Genomic DNA, 25,047 nt, shown 5'->3' with positions numbered 1-25,047 from the left:
CTTTGGCTCTCCTGATTTTCTCCCTGCATAGCTTTGCTATATCCTTCTAGTCTTCATGAGAGACCTGCTCCCTCTTCCAGAGGTCATAGACTCTCCTTTTGTTCCTGAGGTCCAGCCAAAGGTCCCTATTTAGCCAGGCCGGTCTCCTTCCCCGCCTACTTGTTTTTCGGCACACGGGGATAGCCTCCTCCTGTGCCTTTAAGACTTCTCTCTTGAAGCACGTCCAGCCTTCCTGGGCTCCTATATCCTTCAGGGCAGCCTCCCAAGGGATTTTGTCCAGCAGTCTTCTGAACAGGTCAAAATTTGCCCTACGGAAGTCTAAGGTGGCAGTTTTACTAACCCCTCTCCTTGTTTCCCCAAGAATCAGAAATTCGATCATCTCATGATCACTGTGCCCTAGACGGCCACCAACCTTTACTTCCCCGACAAGTTCTTCCATGTTCACAAGAAGCAGGTCCAGGAGGGCACCTTCCCTCGTCGGCTCACTTACCAGCTGTGTGAAGGAAGTTATCTTCCACACATTCCAGGAACCTCCTGGATTGTTCCCTCTCTGCTGTGTTGTATTCCCAGCAGATATCCGGGAGGTTAAAGTCCCCCACAAGAACAACGGCAAGTGACCGTGAGATTTCCCCCAGCTGCTTATAGAAAGCTTCATCCGCCTCACTGCTTTGGTTGGGAGGTCTATAGCAGACTCCCACAGCGATATCAGCTTTATTGGCCCTTAACCTAATCCAAACACTCTCCACCCCATCATCAGTATACTTGATTTCCGAGCTCTCGTAGCATTCTCTAACACACAGGGCCACTCCACCACCTCTCCTTTCCTGTCTGTCCCTCCTGAAGAGCTTGTAGCCATCGATTGTGGCACTCCAGACGTGTGAGGCATCCCACCACGTTTCTGTGATAGCCACTATGTCGTAGTTTTCCTGGTGCATCATGGCTTCAAGCTCCCCTGTTTGTTGCGCACACTGCGTGCATTGGTACAGATGCACTTCCGATGAGCTAATGACCCCAGCACCTTTTTGTGAGTGTGGGCCCCATTTCCTACCAGAACCCTCTCAGGTGCTTCCATGATTTCTAAATGTCTGTCCCTTCTCTCAAATGAAATGGCAGAGTGAGAGTCCTCGCTAGTCAACCATCCTTCAAGCCCTGGCATGCCTCCCTTGGGTTTATTCCTGACGGGCCCAGTTATCTCCCCTTCCACCCTCATATCTAGTTTAAAGCCCTGTCAATGAGCCTTGCTAACTCCTGCCCCAAAATTCTTTTCCCCTTCTGGGACAGGTGCATATATATATAAATGCCAGTATAATATGAACGGCATCTGGGAAACAGGGGATCTAACTATGAACCTGACAACTATATGCCAAGCAACTCTCTTAATTTCTAAAAAATAATCTCCCAAGTGTGTTTTGAGGTGATACCAGGAAAAAACAGGAAGCTTTTAATTGTTAGTATTTAACTTGCTTTTGGGCTTCAAGGTATGTCTTGACAAGCTGTAAGATTTAAATTTTAAGTGCCTTAGAGTCAGCCATCTGAATGTGCAGCCACGCAGCTAAGTTGCTGTTGTTTAAACAATGTGGTACTGTGAGATCTCTAGACAGGTTATGATTCAGTTAACATTTATCAGAGCTTGCTTTGGAGCCTAGGTTTACCAGCGCTGCCCTGGAAACAAACCGCCCTTGCCACAGAATTGCAGGCCATGAGTCGAGTTTCCAGGCTGCCATATAGCAACACGAGCCCTTTAGCAAAGAAATGCACAGAATAATGAATGAATCTGCTAATAAAATACAGTTCAGAAAAGTTAGGAATAATTTATCCCATAAATATTGGCATTTTGCTAATCAAACATGCTGTGCCACAAACCTTTTTCCACATAATAAATTTTAATTCACAAGGCCATGACAGCAATCCTAACGAAGATTAATTACTGCAGGCCCTTCCATGAAGCCCAGTGCAGCTTCTTTCTTACTTGCTGTCAGAATGCTACAGCACATAGAAATGATAATGAAAATATATCGTGTTGGGTTATTTCCCTTACTGGCCATTCCACTGATGTAAATCAAAACAGCTCTAAAACTATATTTATAAAAAACAGTTGCAGGAAAAGGGATGAATAATCTACTTGTAATGAAATACCAGTGTAATAGAACTAAAAGCAAGAGAAGTCTGTCTTGGAGCTGGCGTACCATAATCCGGAAGAAAAAATAAATATTTAAATGGAAATCAGACCAGCAAGAGACTACGCTTAATATTTCTTACTATTGCTCAAGAAGTATACAGAAGATTTGATGGGTAAAAGCAGTCAAACCAACCGTTAACATCTTGCTTCTGCTCTGAGGTCACCTTTACTTTCTAAAGGCTCTAGCGGACAAGCGGCAGTGGACTCGAATCAGATGTCTGAAGCTGTAGCGGCACTTTTCTTCCCTGTTGCCATCGCAGACACTGCTGACCATAAAGCAGCAGTACCTGACCCAGCCCTGGACCACTGGACTTTCTGTTCAGTCTGTTTATGCTAAGAAATTTTAGCTTATCAACCAGTCTGAAAATTGAAATCATTCAGGGGTTGATTCTCATACGGATCTAATATCAATATGCTCTGGGTTGAAACTGCTCCAGCTGGAGGTGACCATGGCTTCAATGAAACCCCTTTGATTTGCTGTATGTCCCTCTGTCAGAGGCTTAACCTCTGAAACATGCTGCTGCCTTTGGAGATGCTGCTAACCACCTACGTAACCCTTGCATCCATTCACTCCTCAGCTTCATCCGACACTGACATTCTTCAAATCTGCTCCTCCTCTTTTCTTTTGTGTGACCACCATCATCCTCCAATTGTTGATAGTTAATTTCTGAACTGCAGAGTTTCAGTAAATACTCATCCCATTTCTCCTTCATTCATGAGACTCTTCATGACATACTACATTTTTTTCTTTTTTCTTTTTTTTTTTTTAAAAGGTTATTTCTGCAGATGACAAGTTCACAGGAAGGATCTAGTCTGACCGGCAGAGCACAGGGTACCAAATTTCACTAGGAAATTCTACCATCAGGTCCATTTCATATAGTGAGCTAGAGTATAACTATTATAAAGACTTTCATGGCATAAGAATATCACGCCTCTATCAACGGCTATCCAACGTCTCAACGTCCAATTTTGCAGCTAAACAGCATGATCAAGCCTTTAAACAGAGCCTTTTTACAATGTCTGTCTTATGGGGCTTTTCTGGCCATGACAACATTAAGTTTTGGCCTTCACAAAGTCACTGATATGACCTGAAAAATGCACATTTGAGGGAGTACCATGATTTGCAGAAGAATCATCTCAAAAAACAATGTAATGTCAATTGCATCAAGAATCACAGACAACTTAGCAGGTCAACATCAGCATTCTGGGATGGGAAGACAGTGTAAGAAACTGCAATTTGCCCATAATTTTCATAAGTGAAGGAAGATACACAACCAAGCAGCACTGACTGCTGACTTGCAGACCTGTCAGCTGGTGACCGGCCATAAAATCACAAACAAAACAATGACAGAACTATGACATTTCTCCTATCCCCTCATGTCCAAGATCTGTTCCATGCTGATCTAAGAGTTAATGTGATCAGTCTCACTTATTAAAGATTTAAAGAAGGTAATGATGAGGTCAATCGTAACTTTGCTCTTCCTCAACATTTTTATTTAAAGAGGTGGATGGATTAGAAATATCAGAAATTTAATTTGGCTGGAAAATGAATATTTAAGAAATCCAGCTGTTTTTCTTCCACCCTATTTGATACACTTAAATTTTTCACGTCATTAACAACATACATTGATAGCCTTAAACCAAATATGATGAATGTTGCTAGATATACAAAAATTAATCTTATATTACATGCTTGGAGTCATTAATTACTCTGCTTGTAGAGGTATGGCTGTAAGGGAATTTTAACTCAAAGGCAAATTTAACTCATGATTTGTATAGCTCCCTCAATTTAAAAAAAAATGCGGGGCGGAGGGAAGAAAAGATCAACAAAGTTTTTGAGTACTTAAACCATGGACACATGGTCTATTTTTTGAAGAGTGATGAAGGAAGATACCCTAAGTCTCACATACTTGCTTTGAATTATCCCTTTAGGAAGCAATTTTTTCCTCTTAAAGGAAGTAGCAGCTAGTGTAGCCCAACATATTTCTATTTTAATCCAACACTTTGAGCAAAATCTGTGAATTTTGGAAATATAAACCAGAACAGAGTTGTATTTTCTAATCTCAAAGCCTAATTTCACTGTGTGCTACTCTCGGCTGATTTGTTTTTGTTAAAATCATCAGGTCAATATTTCCCAGCCCCAAGAGCAGCTGATCATACAATCATACAGCTCTAGAGAGGTGCGTGAGCGTTGATTTAACATAAAACCCTCATTCCCGCTGGCAGCAAGATTTCTTGCCTGTTCTCATATTTATTCTTCTTGATCCACCAGATCCCCATCATCGTCTCTCTTCCTTTCATGCATACATCCCCTCCACCTCCTTTCTCCCTCATGAAAAAAATCGATACCACTTCTCTGTGGCCTTATGCTCGCCATCAGCCTCTTCAGCTACCACTTTCCTTTACCCATAGGCTTACTGGTCATTCAAATTCTCTTGCTTTTCTTGATTTCCTCTTTTTCCAGCCCTAAATTAACTTCCTTCACTGCATCTTCCTCTTTCAGTTGGGCCTCTGCTTTCACAAAAGCCTTCTAAGGGGTACTCAGAGCACCTCACAAGCCCCCAGACATACCTACACTGAGCCTCAAAGCTGACTTCAGAGCTAGGGAACAGACCACTACATTTTTCACTCACACACACCTAAAAGAAATGGGGCTTCATCAGCATTGCCTACTAGAAACAGTCCTTGGCATATCCTACTGCGCCAAAATATGCTGGGACGTTGCCCAGAAGAGCTCTAGTTGGCACCATCCGAAGTCACAGCAGTTGTGGACAATACAGACAATCATGTGCCAGTACTTAAGATCACATACTGGCCAAATCCATTTAGCCTGTAAAGACATGACTGATGTTCCCTAGGCTGGCCCAAGCCAGCCGGGATTAACCGCCACATGCTGCGCTGCACACCACAGCCATCAACAGCTCGTAATTCTGACACACTCCTTTCAGGTTACCCTAGAAATGTAATTTTGTCCTGGACCCTGTCATCTTCCAAATCTATCTATCACCACATTGTTGCCCACTGCTCTTGCCCTTGTATTGACATTTTACACAACTTTTTCATTCACATTACATGGAGTGGAGATACTGAACCTGCTTAGGGAAGTGAAAGACCAAAAGGAACTACAATTGACTTATATTACCCTCTTCCTCCCCCTTGCGCAAAGAAAGAGCAATTCCCTGCTGCTCAGAAAAAGCAATACTTTTCTCCCATCCTCGTCAGTTCTATTGACCAACACATTGGTGAACAGGCTACAGGGGACATGGTCACCAGGCTGTTAAATTAGGGCTATCCAGTCCTTAAATCCATGTCCAACACCCAGTCCTACGTCCTGCCTCCACAACGTGCAGTGACAGGGGGCTAGGGACAATCGAGTCACTAAGATTTAGCTGATTGAGACATGAAAAGCAAGAGATTTATGAACATAGACAAAATAAAGAACTATACTCCCATTTAAGTGTCAAGATCATGTTTCTGAATCTGTTACACAATAGGCTGTTTGTCAGAAACACACAGATGGACTTCTTGTTGCGGTGAAGCCAATGATAAAAACCACACGGGATTTCATGCAGTATCCCTCAGTCTTCCTGCAGTGGGTTGCCATCAACTACACATCCTCATCCCCACCCCATGCTTTGCTGTTAAGCTACAAGAAACAAAATCTTCTGGTTTATATAATTAAAAACACTGTTTTAAAATTAAGAAGAAAAGTTTAACATCGTTAATTTTATTATATATTTACTTCTAACTTGGATTTCACTTCATTTGTGGTATTGGAGAATCTGAGCAACACTGAATCATAAAACTTATCAAGTTGCACCGTGCACAAATTTATTTAATATAGCACAAGCACAGGGGGCTCATCCAAATCCTCAAATGACTTCAACATTTTTCCTTTCAAACAGAACTGGTAATGTGACAGCAGAGAAATGTATTTCTGAAACACATGAAACCTCCAGGGAGCTAGTCAAGATTTTTGCATGTGGAACAGTCTCACCGAGATGCCTTCAACACTGACTCAAAAATCTTTCTCATACGGCTTCACAGAAGAAAATAATAGCCTTTAGCACCGATTTCTGTTCAGCACCTACCTCACACACAAATACTAAGTCTCAGGAGCAAGAAGATGACTGTAAAATGAAAAACACTTTCTAAAAAACATGAGCATTTCAAAATGAGCATGGAAGATGTGTACATACCTATAGCCGTCTTCACTTTCTGAGCCCTGCTCTTCATCAGAATCTTTGTATTTATCAGGATCTGGAAGAGTGCTTGGATCGAACTCTTCTTCACTTCCACTGTGAGCAAGAAAGGCGACTGTTTCCTCTTCAGCCTGCCAGGTGACAAATGGAGAGTTACAAGACACGCAAACAAGCCCACGTGACTTGCCCATTACATTATGTTATACCCCATTAATAGCGGTACCATAACAAAAACCACTGCCCTCAACTGCAGTCAAAGGCCATCGCTATTATAGCCATGTAAACGGAATAGTTTCTGTCATCATCGGTGCTCTCTTCCAAGGCTGTTTGTTAAAGGTTGAAGAAATATTATTCAAAAAGGAAGGACAAGGATTTACGTTCAAATTCTACCTTCCCAGTATGGTCATCTTAAATCTACCAAATCTAAGCGAGATTTGAGCAGCAACTAATCAAGAGTCATCTGAGAAAAAGCATTTAAGTAAAACGAAGCTTTACTGTCTCTCGGAAACACACTGGCAAAGAGATACAAGCTTGTGGACACATTAATCCCTGCTGTAAGTATTTCACAAACTACTCTGATTTAAAACTCACCCGGGTGCCCTTGCGGTTAAAAACCAAAATGCTGCTTAAGCTGAATTAACTGTTCTAAGGGTGTTTCAGCCACCCACCACAAGTGATGCATGTGCTTCAGGCTTCCTCCCAGACCCTCTCATCTCCCCTCTCCGGCTCTCAGCTTCCCCCCATCCCCGTAGCAGGTCTCGGGACGGGCTGCCAGCACTGCCAAGCTTCCCCAGGGTGCAGGAATGCCCCACTAATTCCTTAACAAAGAGGGCACAGAAGATGCTGCTCCATAAAAAGGTCTTGGATAATATAGTAAAGCTGCCTGCTTTTGCGGATACAGGTTCCGCTCCACACAGTCCTGAACTGGTGGCACCACTTCTGCAAATTTTTGCTAGCAGGCACGAAGAAAGCAGGAGGACTGGAGGGCATATGCAATTGTATATGCATGCAAAAATGCAAACAAAAAGCTTAAGGGAATTTCTAAGCACGTTGAACCCTAGATCCATACATATTTATGCTGAAAAGCAAAAACAAATGCAAAGAAACTATAATTAAAGACATTGCTGCCTTTTGTTTATATATTTAATCAACATTCACAGAGCTGAGTTTCCAAAACAGTACTCATTTAAATGATCCTTCACTCTACGAATAACTTCACAGCATTAAGTATTTAAAGTTCGTTTTTGTTCTGTTTTTTCACTATTTCCATCTATCAACCTAAAACCAAACAAAAACCATACCAAAGGTCCCTTTTACATCTGCATAGAGAGTGAGTGGAAGGAAATGAGCTGGCGGAGCGTAAGATTAGTCACCACTGCAAGGGCCCCTTATTGCTTGTCCAGTGACACCTCTGCAGGGCACTGAAAGCAAGCACAAAAGAGGGATAAAAGCCAGATTTACAATCAGAAGGAGAAGATACTAAGTATGCATTTTGTTCTTGACTATTTTGAAATACTAGTAAAGGTAATTGTATAGTTGGGCATATAAAAATCACCAAAAGCGTGGTCAGACTCAGCAGCACTATAAACTGCCTAAGGCAACACAACCACTGCCTGAAAAGCATGGTGATTACCAGGAACTTCACGTACTATTTCACAACAAATTCGGTTTTGGTTTTGTGTTTTTGTTTTGGGGTTTTTTTTGTTGGTTTTGGTTTTTTTTACTTTTTTTTTTTGCTTACAAAAATATCTTCTAGTTCATCTCTTAGTACAATATTACAGAGCACTACTAACTCAACAGAAAACTACTTTCAAGGTCACCTTTTTGTTAATGAATTTCCATATTTGAAAAGTATTCTGCATTAAATTATAGTTTATTTCAATTTCTTTGAACATTAAATATTTGCTCTTTACTTGTCCCTCCCATTGCATCTATTCTTCCAGTACAATTGGTGCATACGAGTTATATATTAAAAAAAAAAAGAAAGAAAAGAAAGATGTAGCATTCAAAGCTGTTGTACGGAACAAAGTATTTTTTAATATGTATGTGTGACACTGCAACAGTGTTCTGTAATGCTAATATTTATTGTCAGTCATCATCTAAGTCTTGGGCTGTTCATTCATATTCTTAGTTACGTCTGTAAAATGTTGAGGCTGCATTCTTTCCCAAGTTTTGTCATTTATACATGCACATGTAAGACAATTACACATACACAGATCAAACCTTCACTTTCATTACACATTCGTATTCATTTTTTCCATCAGAAAATTTGCAGAGATGTGTTCAAGGTAATGCTTACTATAGCAAAAGAAATAATTGGCAAAGATGCCTCTTTAATTCACCAGGAATCATGAGGTTATATTTCTTATAAGTACCACCGGTTACGTATTCATTAAAATATTCGTAAAACCCTGAAATTGTTAAGAACTTGAGCATGAATATTTATCATCCACAGTTCAACAACATAAACCCATTATTTTTCCCCTCTTGCTTCAAATTTATATCAGCCAGTCAGAAAGAAGAAATCTTGTGACTTAACTTCACATTACTCGCCACAAGAGCTGGAGAAAAGAAGTAAAATCATCGTTCAAGATAACACTTGTACAAGTTCTTCAGATACAAACAGGATGCAATTTACAGACTCAGGATTAGATCCTTCCTAAGGAACTGCTATCAAAGAAGAGATTAACTGAAGAACAGATTTTCACCACCTGTACTTTATGTCTAAGGTTAGCAACAATGTGCTTTGGAGTTCAACTGTGGAAGGAAACCCATTCAGACATCACATCAGGCTGGCCAGGAGAACAGGATTCAGTGGTAACCACCTTGCTATTTGCGTTCTGCTCAGGGGTGACAAGCTCTCTCTTTTTTTTATACCGGATTGGCCCACGTATTTTGCAATCTACTTCCATAGAAACTTCACATGAAGACTTTCAGTTTGAACACAGCATTGAGATGCAAACATTTCTGCATTCATATAGTCTCCTTCTGAGGTATAAGAAGATTCTTCTTACGCAAACTCAAGATTTTAGGGGAAAAAAAAAAAAAAATCAGCAAAATTTCTGTGCTGGAAGCTTTGGAAACCTTGTTGCCTTCAACCTTCCACACTCGACCAAGTCAATAATGATCACGCTCTACCTTACTGCAGTGATTTTGGAAATGCACACCAGATTGGGTAAACAGGGCAGGGTTCTCCACAGAACAGCTCCAATTCAGCTTCTAGGTGTCTTTGTTAAAAGACTAATGACTACGTCCTCTCTTTGTAAAGAAGGCTGAATGGCTGCTGGAATTCAGGTAAACCTGTTAGGCAGGCTAAGAGAAGCTCAAAATGAAGAAATTTATATACCTTTTTAAGAAAATGGACAATCAAGGTACTCAAGTATGCCAAATAGCAGAATGATGTCTTATTTCTACCAGGCATTAGGTGCTCAGGTGAAAATTATGTATTATCATCAGGTAAAAAGGGAGAACTGAAAAAACATACCATGATAAAAATCTGTACATACAGAAACGATGTTGTATTTTCCAAGTGTTAATTTATAGAAGCATATTTATTATGGTATTTAACTTAGATCTAATTTAAGAGCGGGGTTTTTTTATCCAATTAAATTGTCTGGAGTTGCAATTTTTATGTTCAGCCCTCGAAGCAATTTATCAGTTCCTAGCAACTAGGTTGAAGGAGCAGAGTTTTGGCGCTATCAGTTCTGTCCACAGTACTTTATAAAGCACAGTGGGGGGATATTTCTCATCAGCTAAAAAAAACCTTTACGGTTTGTTTAGAAGTTGATCAGACTTGATTTGAGTCTATCAACAGTTATAAAATATTCAACTCCTTTTGAGCTATGCCACTGTTTAGTTTTTGATAATAATATGGCCTCTCCCAGTTAGTGCTGTTTGTGATTTTAATGCTAAGAAAAGGTAAGCTTTAAATACTACTAGGAGGTTGCCTTAAACAAGTACTTTAAAATAAACAACAACTTTGAAATTTTAGCTTATTACAGCTCCCATAAAAGGATATTTAAGAATGTAATCCCTTTCACGATCTGACAGCATTCCAAATTTTATTAATTTTCTTCTTTTTGAAAGTCATTTTTCAGATAAAAATGGGAGCTGTTTCTGCATCATGTTTATGATGGAGAACATTCACAAACAGAGAGGTTTTGTAGCATTTCCTTAAAAACATCTTGCTCTGGATTCACCTGATTGCCTCGCAAGCTGGGTTTTTTTCATAGCCTGTACCCCCAACCCACAACACTGTGCCCCCAGCTGATGCATAGCTGCTGTGATATTTCATCATCTACATTGCCCCAACGGAATACAGCTATTCTGGCAGTTCACAAATAGAAATACAGACTTTGATGTAGCTGGGGTGTTTGATCCAACAGTTGCTTTGAAGATCAAGACCAAAGCCTTAACGATACTGAAAACTGACTGAGAGCCAGTGAGGTGAACCAAGTGCCGATCTGACATACAAAGAGCTGCTTAAACCATGCCAAAATTGGACAACCACACTCCATACCATCTAATGCTCATCAATAGCCTTCAAATCCAAACACTGAAAGCATCATTTCCACTAAGGGAAGGATCCTGCAAGCTCAGAGGGAAAAGGCCAACTTTCGACCACATTTCTAAGATACGTGCAGTGGTGTTTAAGGTTAACCTTCACGAACTGTGACCAAGTCACGCAAGCTTTCTTCCTGTTGTTGTCTACCCTTTGTCATCTGCACCATCATTGAACATTAATTCTAGTAAGTGACATACAGGTGACATTCCACAATTGGCTTTGCCACTCCTCCTAGGCTTGCTTCTTCTTATAGATGACTAGGAAGTGATACAGAAAAAGGTGGGAAGAGCAGAGAACACATTGTTGTTGAGGGACTTTCTGTTCTCTTGGTCTGAAGCACACAGATGCATTCAAGGCACACCACAGAAAGGAGATGATGTGGACACAAAGATGATGAGCTCTTTCAGAAGGACTGGTCAAGTTCCATGGGTCTCGCCACAAAGGCTGGTAACCAAAAACTGGAGAAACCAAGGTTGCAGGTCAGTCAGACAGACATAGCCTTTGCACTAAGATGATCTAACTGATCTTCAGGCTCTGAGAAGAGTCAGACATAGCTCCTGGTCTTCACATCAGTTTGTAGAATACCATTCTTGGTTCTCAGTAGAAGGGAACAGATAACTCTTCGCTTCGTCTTCAAATCATTCACCCTTCCCAATCACTAGCAGTCACACCAAGGTTCAATTTCATCCAGTCAGCCATTTATTTCTTGTTAAGCAATCTGACACCTTAAGTAATACAATTAGCCTAGTTTAGTCAGCAGAATCTTGTTTTTACTAGTGGTCTCAAATAACGTGCATGAAAATACTTTCTTTTCTTCCTTGGCATTACTAAATACCCCACATTTTATGGTCAGTGAACGGGTAAGCCTGTGTTCCAAACTAGCACACGCTGATGCCTATATACCAACACTCAAATCTTTGCTGTGTACCTACTGCAAAGCAATTTGTACTGAAAATCGCTCCTGCCACAAGCACAGTTCAGAACCACTGAAAACACAAAAATCATAGAAATTTCCACACATTCAATTCTGGCTTTTTTGTATTAGTAAAGCTTCTGTCATTTTCATAGTAGTAAGTTTATGCTTTATTTGTAGACTTGATCTCTACAAAGTACTTATAGTCCGTATCAGAATTAATAGCAACATAATGAATGCATATAAAGAAAGATAATAGAATTTGGTAAATTTACAATTACAAACTCACCTACCTCATATGAAATGCTGAAACTTCTAAATCTACTCAAAGACTTTTTTTTTTTTTTTTAATGTATTTGCTCTTAATATGCATTTGAATCATGATGGGTACCTCCCAGAACTGTATCTTATGCTTTTCATTTTTTCATTTGCTCTTGTAAGACATATGTGAAATACCTACTGTAAAGGCAGGATTCTTCAAGTTGCCACTAGCCACAATTATCAATGTGATTTTAACAAAAGGGCAGACTAATATAATTCTGGTGGGAAAGGTCAGGATAAAACAACTATACTGTTATCTTAAATAGAATTCATGTTACAGATACGAAAATACAACTTAAAAGAAATTAAGTTACTAGTTTGGTAGCAGTGGAACATATGAAATTTGGACAGGCAGAAGGGTTTAACCTACTGCGTATACTCTTGATTTTAGAGATTGCTTGTACACGGATTTCACAGGAGCGCAAGCTAATAGTTCTGGTGTAATGAAATACGGGCACAAGCACACAGGTGGTTTATTTGCCGTAACAGATCAAAGCTAGGATCTTTAGTACCATAGACAAAGTTTATGGCATTTGAGTTAACAGAGTAGTAGCTTCATCTCCGGCAAAGCATAAAGGCTCCTGCGCCTGACATGCCACCAGCTAGAGAGAGATGCTACCATTCACACTAAATCCCTGTCTAAAACAAAATTGATTTAAAGCATTTAATGATGCAAAGGCCTCAAACCAGAAAAGTCTAAGCAATTTTTATTTTGAAATCTTTCTAATGCTAGGTTGTCTGGTATCATTTTGCTTGCAAGTGAGCAAGTAGCACAGAAAAAAAATATATTTTTTTACCCCACTATGCCTTATAAAAAGAAATGGGTAAAAATGTCTGGAAGAATTAACCATTCCAACAGATGTGTCCAAAAGTCTAAGGTCCCCTCAAAAACAACGCAGAAAACTACAATGCAGAACACTGTTTTTAAACTTATATTCTCCACACATGAATAGTTGGACTGTGTCTTTCTCTTTTAGGTTCACAACAGTCATGGCTGTCTGCTCAAATACAAAAGTAATTCTCCAAAGCAGTCTCTGTGTTCAAACATTTCCACACATCAGTCTTCTCCAGGGAGCCTCAGCACACGTCCACAGAGACAGTGCCCACACAAGAGAATTTTCTCTGTATCACTTTCTGGCACTTTTGAACAAGCCTGAAGGAGCTGCCTCCTCTGCCTCGATGCAGCAGAGGTGTCCCACCACCACCACCGACAGCGGAGACTGGGAGCAGAGACCACTCTCTGCTTAGTGACTGGCGCATTTTTCAACAACGAGCAGATCAACAGCAGCACTGACACGAAATAATCAGAATGGAAACCTCGTAAGTCACATAATTCTATAAACTGGTTAGTTCTGCTCTTTTTCTTGAAACAACTGATTTGTATTCAGTACACAAGCAACAGCAACACTGACATTAAGCTCCTGTCCTACAAGACTTTCATGTTTTCACTGTACTGCTTAAGTCACGCACTCTAAATGCTTGTACAAAATACATATGCAAAGCAGCACATTTACAAAGAGAAAAATATGAATCAAATTAATTTGTTGCAGTGAAAGTTCTTTTAACTGCTACTGGTGCTTCTACATACAGAACTGAGGAAAAGAAACCCAGAAGTAGCATTGCTGCTCACGGCACTGACTCAACCACTTGCTGTGAGAATAAGACCTCGTCTGCCTTCATTCAGGATCTATTTATCAGTAGCAAGAGATTCATATTTGTTCAGATACATACACAAACAAATAACCAGTAAATCAGAAAGCGCCTGACTGATGCTGCACACTTGCAGGGTCATTTATCATTAACTTTTTTGTTGTTGTCAAATCCACCTTCCCAAGCCATGAATCCCCTTCTACAAAATTTTGCAAAAGACATCTCCTGGTCCAAAGAGCATAAGGGTTAAGTAGAAGACATGAGAGAACAGATGAATACAGCCTTGAAGGACAAGGAAGAAGTTGCCTGGGGAAGATGATGAGCAATGGGCATGACCCAGCAGGTGACCTGCCCTCTCGCATTTCTACCGGCATTGCTGCAAAGGGGATCCTGGACGAAGAAACTGAGAAAGCTTCTGAGGTAGACTGGCAGCCATCTACCAGCAGCTTGTGTTAAGCGCGAGGAAAAGCTGAGGCCAAAAAAAATATCAAAGTGGTGTTTGAAAAATAAGCAAGCAGGCAGTAAACTGGTGAGAACTAAGCTCTTGATAGCAATTGACAGATGAGAGGCCATGAAGGGTGTTGAAAGTTAAGGGCCTGTGGAGACACATGAAGAGGTAACTTTGCAGCAGCATTTTGAATAGATACTAATGGAGCAAAACGACATTCATAAAGAAAGGCAGAGAAGACACCGCAGAAGTCAAGATAGAAAATCATAATATCCCTTGATAACAATTTCAGCCACGTGAACGAATAGGGAAGGCATGTCTTGGAAATATCAAGTGGGAAGAACAAGAAAGATTTATATGAGGCAAGATCTTTTAGACCAACTAATTGAAAGAAACACAATTTTTTCAGGTCTAAAAATAACATAAAGCAACTTCAAAGTGAAAAAAAAACCAAATTAAGAATAATTGCTGAGAGCTGGCGTTACTCGGGAAATTGAGATAAAATGTAACATCATGTGTGCAATAGGGTTGGGGAATGTTAGTGCAGGAAGAAGCTATAGCAGGGTTCTCTGCAGGAAACAGAGAACATATAATTTGTCATCTGTGGAAAATGAAGGGACAAAAGGAGGATTAAGAAGGATTAAGGTAAGCACCAGAAAGTGACCATGGCAATACTAAGGCATAGGCTAAAGTGAGAGATAGTGGTGATACTCACAGTGACTGTGAAAGAAGATAGCAAAGGCGGCTGAACTTTTTTCTTGAGAATTGCCTAACCCATGAAATGTCAGCTGAGATTTTAATGTGGACAGAAAGGTAGAGCTAGAGAGACTAAGAGAAGACTCATTAGCACAGACATGAATTTGTATTCACGGACAGGATTTCTCCACAGATAAGAGGAGGAAAAAAGCAAAAGGCAGAGTTGTACAAAATGTTGTCATAGAAGGAGACTGAAGACTATGAGATTCCTGAAATTATGAAGGAGGAACTACTGGAAAAGACAAATACCAGAACAGAGGGTGGTCACATCCGCAAACCCCCTAAAAATTGGAGCAGATATGGAAAGGCCAAGTGAATGACCAACAAGTGAGAGGAAGGCTGATCAACGCCAGGACTTGAGAGAAGAGGAGCTCCATAAGAGGGAAATCAGAGAACGGTTGCTAAAGAACAGGATGGATGATGTCAACATGAGCCGTCAATGCACACTTGCAGCCCAGAAAGCCAAACACATCCTGGGCTGCATCAAAATCAGCGTGGCCAGCAGGTCAAGGGAGGTGATTCTGCCCCTCTACTCTGCTCTGGTGAGACCCCACCTGGAGTACTGCATGCAGCTCTGGAGTCCTCATCACAAAAAGGACATGGACCTGTTGGAGGGGGTCCAGCAGAGGGCCACGAAGATGATCCGAGGGCTGGAGCACCTATGCTTTGAGGACAGGCTGAGAGAGTTGGGGTTGTTCAGCCTGGACAAGAGAAGGCTCCGAGGAGACCTTACAGCCACCTTCCAGTACCTAAAGGGGGCCTACAGGAAGGATGGGGAGGGACTCTTTATCAGGGAGTGTAATGATAGGACACGAGGCAACGGTTTTAAACTGAAAAAGGGTAGATTTAGATTGGATATCAAGAAGAAGTTCTTTACTGTAAGGGTGGTGAGACCCTGGAACAGGTTGCCCAGGGAAGTTCTCAATGCCCCATCCCTGGAAGTGTTCAAGGTCAGGTTGGATGGGGCTTTGAGCAGCCTGGTCGAGTGGGAAGTGTCCCTGCCCATGGCAGGGGGTTTGGAACTACGTGACCTTTAAGGTCTCTTCCAACCCGAACCATTCTGTGATTCTGTGATGTCTATTGAGTAGAACTGAAACATGTCTACATTGCAAATGAATAGAAGGGCATGAAGAAATGTGGCAGCTTGAAAAGTATGAAAGGTCAGCGGGGAAGTGGGAATTAAAGAATAACAGAGAATAACTGTAAGGCAAAGGTGAGTGGGCCAAAGAGAGGAAGACTATTGAGCGAAGATCTGATTGAGATGACAGACTGACGACAAAAGGAACCATGGTGGAGAGAAGAACTGACAAGCTATTTTAAAAATGGGAAAGAGTAGGAAAGGGGAAGAGTAAGAGGGTATGAAAATGGCACTGGAGCTGATTGGGAAGGAGGTAGAAAAACCATGAAGAGGGAGAATAGCTAGCAGCAGGTATAGAGGAATTAAATCAAAACAGCAAAACAGAACCAGGGAACACGTGGCTAAACACCCGAAGGCACCCGTTCACGTGGCAAATGGCAAAGCCATGAATGTTTCACCAAAAAATACAGAAGGTGTTAAGAGTTTACATGGGATCAAAAAGTAGGTAGGTAACCGTAATAAAAAAAAAAAATATATATATCTATTAGGGGATAATAAGTACAGCAGTGCTGTGCCTTTGCCCCTGAAAGTCCCTATACTGCAGATCTCCTCAGCCAAGGAGGGGTAACAAGATCATGACTGCAGATTTTCCTGCACACCAACTAGAAAGAACTGCCAGGTAGAAGGGAAGAAGGTCGCCCTCATTTCAATATGTAGCCATTTATGCAAGCAATTTTTCTTCCACTGCTATACTGTTTTCTATCAGTCTTCAAGGGCTTCTCGTACAAATATCATAGTTTATTAAATGAATCTAGTGAAGAAGACTATCATCCCATTCTCAGCACAAGAACAAAATGTAGTGAGGGGAAAACTGAAAGCTGAGAAAACTGTCCATCAAAAGCCTAAGCCTGTGCCTAATTATATCTCATTAAATATCTCAGTGGTGATTATATGCAATAGCTCATTGAGGAACACACACTGTAGCACCTCAAACAGTCTCTGGGCTTTGTACTGATGCCAAAATGTTTTACTCCATTTCCAGTGACTGAGTAACAACTTTTGGGTTTAGTAATTGAAATACAAGTGGTATACAAATACTAAGAGTAGATGATCCGGCACTCATCTGTAGGTGTAATCAGCGCATTATAGATTTCTAACTGACTTCTCCCTACTCCCCGAAAGTCCATACTTGCAGCAAATTGGTCTCAAACATGTTGTAAGCATTGAAGGCATCTTTACAAATTTTAACCTAAGAAATTGCAATTTTCAGCTAAGGACATATTATACCTTACAGTTGTTCGTTCTCTTGCCTGTTCATTTCAACAACATCTGAAAAATCTTTATACTGCATAAATAATGTATTATATCCATAACAACAGGATACAGTACACTGTATGATTGATTACCTTGGCATTTAGCTCTCGTGGGAATAGCTTTTGTGACACATGGCTCTATTGGACTCCCTGAAAATTACATTTTGGTAAAACTGTCTGAACGATCAAACTTAGGTATGGCTCGACATAATGTTATTAACTTTGCATAGGCAGGTACGAACTTGAACTTTTCATACTGTACCAAAACAATGCTATTTTATATTTGTTTCTCAAGGAATCAGAGATAGCAAAGTCAGGGTGGATCAATTTAAATCAGTGACTTGAATCACTAATTATAATCCTGATTAAAATTAGCAAACTTTTAATTTGCACAAGTAACCACCTCCACTCTTGTTTTTATTTCAGTATTCTGAGGCACGGTGGTTTTACACTGGACTTTACACAAAATTTGGTACTGTTTTATGCTAACTATTTAAAGTCCCAATTTTTTCTTCTCCATTTTTCTTTTCCAAAATGACATTAGCAAATGATACAAGAGCCATCACTTATTCGCCCAGTAATGACTATTCATTTTTTAATCATGGTTACTGTCAGATTGACTCTTATTCCTTCTGAAAGTGAAACAGATTTCAACCAGAATTATAATTATTTTCTAAAACGTATATCTTGCATATATTACTTCAAAGTTACTAATTAATAGTTTAAATAGAACCATCTTAAATGCAGCAGATACATGGAAGAAAAAATAAGTTCATCCAAGCAGGTGCTGTATTGTAAGTTTAACATTTATGAAGGTATACATTCTCTGTTGCTAACAAAATTTACTACTTCTGAGCATCCTATCTTATGAGATTTTGGTACGGCTAACAGCCTCAAACCTAATTTATATTCACAGACTGAAAAGGACAGTAAGAACAAACAAACATATCCAGTTCCTCAAATCCTAGTATGTTTTTCAGCCTTTAACTGCGCATTGAATTGAACTTACCAAATATAGCTAAATGAAGAAAATATTCTTTCAGAACCAGGAAAGGAAACAACGTGCTAAGAAAACAAAGTTAACTTTCCCAGTTAATGGTTGTTCTCTAAATCACATCACTATCTGAACCTTTATCGGCAACTTAATTTCTTGAATTGTTTATTTTTAGGTTATTCTAGTAAATTTTTTTCATCCATCATTCCTTAATACCTTCATTTTACCTACCATTTTTAACTTCTTAAAAAGAAAATAATATATCTAACAAATTAAAATATGTATTTAAATAACTGTTTTGGTTTTTTTTACCGAGCTGTTGATTTTTAGCTATCATGTTCTTAATAATTATAAGATGGTCCATCATCGTTGCCCCCCTCTTCCATTCCCCCAAATACTTGCAACACATAGAAAATGTCAAGGAAAGAGAGAAAAAGAAGGATAAATGTTAATCTCATTCATTTAAAAATAAATCATAGCATGCTTAGAAAGCTGTCAGAAAAAGTAATTTTAGCCTAACTTTACTGCTCATTATGAACTCCAGTGCAAACAGCTCATTTGCTCTGCTGACTTTTTGGCGTTATACAATCTGTTTGCAATTATGATTTGCCACACATTAGTAAATACTGGGAACAGAAATAACAAACTGAAAACAGGATCTACTGGCCTGAGTGTAGACATATTGCCAGTTCTTCTTAATTCATTGGGCACAACTGATATAAAGGCGCAAGCTTTTATTACCCTAATAGACTTCCACCAGAAACAGAATTTAGTACAGCTCCATGACGTGCTTTCTCTATAGGTCATGTTGATGAAAAGCACTATCTTCACTACAAAAAAAATAAATACACCAAATAAAAAAGAAGCATGTCACTGTAATATTCATGAGTTCATACATTCTGTGAAGTTTAGGCTCTAACTCCGCATATCATCATCATCCTCTGGAACCTTTGCTTGTTTTAAATTAATAAAATTAATTAATTCTGGATTTCAGATTTGCTGTAAGAAGCTCAAAGACATGAACTAGCTGAACTGCTGTATCAATAACTTCTTGAGACTGACAACAACTGGATGACTGGTCAATCTTACTACACTGGTAATTTCAATACCCACACACAAATACTGTTAGGTGCTCTCTGACAAGAGGAAAAACCCAGTGAACAGCTGTGTTCCAAAAATCCAAAACCTGTGTGTCCCACCTTCCTAGCTGGGACATCTTCAATCCTGACACAGAAGCCTCTGACACACGCTACAGTGCGGCTATGTCAAAAGAAAACATAAAGAGTTCCAGAAAAACAGGGCTGGTGGCCACCGACTCCATCCCCCTCCACGGTAAATAAGGTACAAATCCATCATTCTCACCTTTGGTTTTGAAGCTTATGGTAATGAGGATCCCACAGTCTACTCACAAACTTATTCCAGTATTTAAACAATCTCATCATTGGAAGGTACTTCTAGAGTCTATGTTATTAGAATTTCCCTGTAAGAAACCTGCTACTTTTTACACCAGTCTGAGAACAGATTGCTCATTTACCCTTCAAGTGTTTGACCTATTTCCTTAATTTCTCTCCTCTAGATCACACCAACTAACATAGAAGCTCACCAGCCTGGATACAGGTTTGAAGAACACTTTTTTTGGCCTGCTGAAAACTGAGATGCAGAGCTGTTGCTTGTCCTGCTGAAGGACAAAAAGACTCCGCAAGCCTACTTTCTGAATAGATCACCAGTTAAGAAAACATGTCCCAGCTGGTTTGGCTTCCAACAAGCCGACAAAGATAGACTGACCGATCAGTCTGACATGTGCTCACGTTCTCATGTATGAGGAGAATTGCAGCACCTGAAGAAGGAGAGAAAAGCAGAGTGTGGGAGAGGAGAACTGCAGCTGAGTGGTGACCCGTGTCAGGGGCCACCAGAAGTCCATGTCAGCCACCCACTTCAGCTGGGCTCCCCACTCAGGGCAGCGCCATCCACCCCCTCCAGTCTTCCTGGAGCACCAAGAGCATAAAATATGTAAAACAAATAATGGAGGACGCTCCACAGTATCGGTTTTCACACTGAACAAATTCAAATCGCACAGTTACATCGTTAACAAAACCTCCACAGCGCCTTTGGCTTCTGTGTCATACACCGGAATTTGAAAACTGCAAGCAGCCCTAGGATCCAGGCTCCCACGAGGTTCTGGTAGTCTTGGCTACATCCCACTGCTGGAACACCCAACTCACAGGCCCAGGCCCCAGTGTGCTAAGCTACGCACCCCAGCCAAGCTACTAGAGAAGCACAAATGTCCTTTACTACATCTCTGAGGTCCCTATGGGGTTCCAACAATAATCCACCCAATGCATCCGACTGTAGGATGACACTTCAACTCATAATTTCTGGTTTTAATGCAAATCACCACTTCCTCAGAAAACCAACCAACCAAACCCAACCAAAGTCAGACTGATATAAGTGTTTTACCGCTGGCAGAAATAAATGCATAAAAATCTTTCCTAAACTGCTGAAGGGACATACAGGGTCTCCTGTGGCCATATTAGTACCTCCTAGAAGCTCCTCCTCAAGATTTACTTGGGTCTGAGAACCTGCAAAGCCACATAAAGGATTGATCAGCAGTCATTGGTGTTTACCATTTCAATCTCCACAAAAATCCAAACCCAGCAACCATAACATACCCCATACCTAAAAATTATATTCAATTGCTACTTTCTCCACTACCTGTCATGCAATGATTTAGATTTACATAATTCTTCAATTCTTGACCTAATACTTAAAATGATAGACAAAAGCCAGTCTTTTTTTCTTTTTCCTTAGAAACCTTTTTCATGTGTTACGTTGAACAAAGACAAACAAACAAAAAAACTGTGACTTTGAAACAATATTAAACATTATTATAATTTTAGAGACACAGTAGTATTTCTCCATCTGAGAGATGGTGGACCCTAAGTGCCTGATCCCCTTTACATAAGTCACATATCTTTGCACAGGAAACATTTTACCTTGAAAATAATATTTTTGCTTTTTTCAGGAGTTGCAACAGAGAAGTTTAGGATTTCAGCTTTATGGAATAGCTAAAACGCCTTCTGCCTCGGTAGAGCCACCTGATTACAACATTCAGTTGTGATTTGATTGCATCCGCAAACCTGTCTCCTCATGCACGTAACTTAAATGTGTTAGGCTTCCTTTTTAAGTTACTGCAGTTTCACAAAATTTTGAGGATAAAATTTAATGACCTATTGAAAAGAAATAAATAATTTGTTATATCACATTCTACTTGGCATACAATATTAGCACAGAAAACATTTGCTAGAGGTACTGTTAAGTAGAAAACCTTCTTACATTATGCATGACTTCCCAAAGCACTGAGTACATATTATCCATCATGAAATTAAGAATATATAACTAAATTTAGAAAGAGGTACATTCAGATCTGTGGATCAGCATTCTGACATCTCCAGTTATGAGTTCTAATTAAACTTTCTTTTTATATTAAGTCTATTTTTCTTAAATAGGCAAAAAATCATGTTTTATACATTATGCATAACTAAAGAGAGATAAAAAAGTTATGTGTAAATGCATTTCCTTAAAGGGACTTCATAATTCAAGTCACTGTTCCATAACTCCTCGTCATAGTTATGATGAAGCAGCATCACCACTGAACACAATCTACCTCTTTGAGGGCTTCAGACGCCCTGTTGCCAGTCCCTTTCAGCCAGTTCCCAAAAACCACTTCCTACGATGACAGGATGATAAATGAGATTGTTGGGTGATACAGAGCGTGCATTACTGTTTTGTCAGAAGTAAATTACAAAAAAAGAAAAACCAAAGAGATTCTTGGACATGTCTGATGCATCAGACTGACCCTCGATTCCGTAATTCCTGTCCTTTGGTACTGAGGATCTCTCACCACTAAGCAGATGAGGTTTCACTCTCTATTTTTCCACGTGATACAGCACATTTAAAGAATCTTCATAACTCCCTGCTATTGCAAATAAGAAACACCAAGATGCACCTAGATGAAGCTCAGTAACTGAAGTCCTAACTGCCCTAAATGTCTCTGTTCTCTCAGAAGCTGCGTCTCCCAGAGTGGAGACAGCAGAACCGTGTGGCAGCAGCCCTGTAAGCTATCAGGTTACTGCCCTATGTATGAAAGCCGTGCAATCCTGGTTCTAGGTTGTGCCATGGGCTGTGGTGTAATCCACAGCTGGTTTGGGTTCATCTCACCAACTTCTACTATGAAAGCAGAAACTGCCAAGAAAAAGGTGGCTCCACTCCAACTGCAGTCAGAAACCCTTTCAGCAAGCTAACCCCACTCGTGTTCCCAAGTCTTCCCCGCTGCATTTTCCCCGACAAGCAATTCTCCTTGTTGCTATGGAGTCCTATCACTTAACCCATGAACACCACATGCACAAATACCATGGAGTTCTGACGGGGCACCACACGCTGTGGCAGCTCACACACAGTCACACGTTAGGAGTGTTCCTACCTTTGCTAGACAGGAGAAGCTGGCAATGCCTGTTACATCCAGGATCTCAGCCTGGTGAGCACCAAGAACCACTCAGCCCAACAAAAAACAGCAGCAAATTCATCAAGTGTTGTCCCTCTAAACATGAACAGGTTCAAACGAGTCTCAAGCAAGAACTGAAACTAGAATAACTAGCACACCAAATTACCAAAACCAAATAGTAATTCGCAAACAAGGGTAGGCCAGCGTAAAGGAATCAGTATTTTGAGCTTCAGGAAGCCTTTGAGAATGGTAGACTGACACTGTGGCACAAAAGAGAGGTGGTTTTGCAGTTGGGGTTGGCTTTGTACTATTACAATGCTTTTCTTCATTTTTTGCTTTCTACATTTGCCAAAAAATAGTTTTTATTAATAGAGCCTAGTACTATATCATTCGCTTCTTAACCTGGATAAATACATTTTCAGAACATCCACACCAAAACTCCTTGAAATCAGCACATTTATATTTACAAGTTCTACATCACTTCCTCTTTGATCCCAATCAAATGCACAAACACAGATTTACTGGCTAACCAGTATTAAGTAGCAGCTGAAAGTGGCTCTCCCTTGGGAAAATGGCTTTATTGAAAGACCAGAAATCTATTTTCCTACTGGAGAGAAACCTACTTAGAATTCAGGAGCAGCAGCTAACAACTTCTGATTTATCTGAGCATCTTCTGATTTATCAGCTTCATTCCATTTCCTGAAAACTGGACAGCTAGAATGCAGCACCTGCTAATGTTTCAGTACTAATTCAGCAAAAACTGTCCTTTAAATAGACATTTTTAATCTCTGAAGTAATCTGTACTACCAGAAAATTCTGATTTTACATGTCTATTTATTTCCTCTGGTTGTTCAGACCAGCAGGTAGCCAGAGGTTGGGCACGGCCATGTACTGATACAAAGAATTTCCAACACTTTTTGTGTGTATTGACTTGTGGAAACAAGCATCTTGCCCAGGTAACAGCCACAGAAAAAAACAAAATATACAGCACTTATTACAAGTTTCTGAGAAGGGAAGATTTTGTGCATAACCTGAAAGATACGTCTCTTCATAATATTTGACTACATCATTCCTATAATAGATTCTGTGCACATGCTGATGAAATGCTGCCTATATGTAAACAATGCAAATAAGAGGAGGCAAAATGCTTTAAAGATGTGTGCAGATAAATTGAGAACTACCATAAAACAATTAGCATAAGAAGAAATTCAAATACTGGAAAGCTATTTTGGTTCTAGCTTTGTTGTTTCTGCTTCATTGCTAAAATGTTGTTAAATTCATTTTATTGCAGGCACACAGTGCCATTTTCGAGATGATTAATTTCATTTTGCAAATGTGAAATACCTAGAATTTCAATCTAGAATTGTCATGGAGTGAATTTTGAACAAAGAATTTGTCAAATTTGTTCTCAGCTTTATTTCCCTATTCCTCTTCACCCTCTCAATCTATTCAGTGCTTTTGATATGGCTTGCATAATACACGCCACAGTCACTTTTATTTTGTTAAAGAACACTTATTGGGAAATGAAGATGAACCAAATTATATTCCATAGCATTTGGAGAGAATGAGAAGTGAACAACAATAAACCTCCTGCATGCTAAATAGAGCCACTGACTGCAAGACATACAAGAAGTACTGCGCCAGAACATTCTGCCGCTCCACTGACATCTCTGAATTTGAACAAATGTGGCTCATTAAGCTGAGGCAGAATAAAGACAAAACTGAAATGGAGATTTTCCAAAGTGTTCCACTTGCAGGTACCTTATTTATGAATTTTATTTTATTTCCAATATAGGTAGAGCGGCAAGAGCCAATGTATTGCATATGCTGTAATAAATCTGAAGAGGTTTCAGATGGTCAGTCTTAAATCCCTGGTTTCTTCAGAAGGTGTAAAAGAGTTAAATAAATGGCCTAAATGGAATAATTCTACAGATGGGTAAAACTGGCATTTTAGAGGAAAAAATAAGAGCCATCATGGCATTTGTACAAAGTGTAGTTGAGAGCAGTTAATTCTGGAACCTTTCCAACACCGAGAGGATGCTGATTTATTTCTTTTTTTTTTTAAAATGAATGGTGATTTGAGTGCAGCAAGTGCTATCCTGTGTGGTACCCTGTACCTTACTGATAT

At 39.9% G+C, this 25,047-nt stretch overlaps 1 protein-coding gene across 1 annotated transcript in view; it reads right to left on the bottom strand.

The window, feature by feature from the left end:
- The window catches only part of DDX10 (DEAD-box helicase 10), a 190,088-nt gene that overhangs the window by 6,352 nt on the left and 158,689 nt on the right, over nt 1-25,047 (bottom strand). The window contains exon 17 of the mRNA XM_063330528.1: nt 6,379-6,512. Within this exon, the coding sequence (XP_063186598.1) occupies nt 6,379-6,512 (134 nt within the window). The remainder of the gene's footprint in view (nt 1-6,378; nt 6,513-25,047) is intronic.

This window comes from Chroicocephalus ridibundus, chromosome 1, assembly GCF_963924245.1.
Source record: "Chroicocephalus ridibundus chromosome 1, bChrRid1.1, whole genome shotgun sequence".
Lineage (NCBI taxonomy): Eukaryota > Metazoa > Chordata > Aves > Charadriiformes > Laridae > Chroicocephalus > Chroicocephalus ridibundus.
This window is presented reverse-complemented; position numbering and strand designations above follow the sequence as displayed.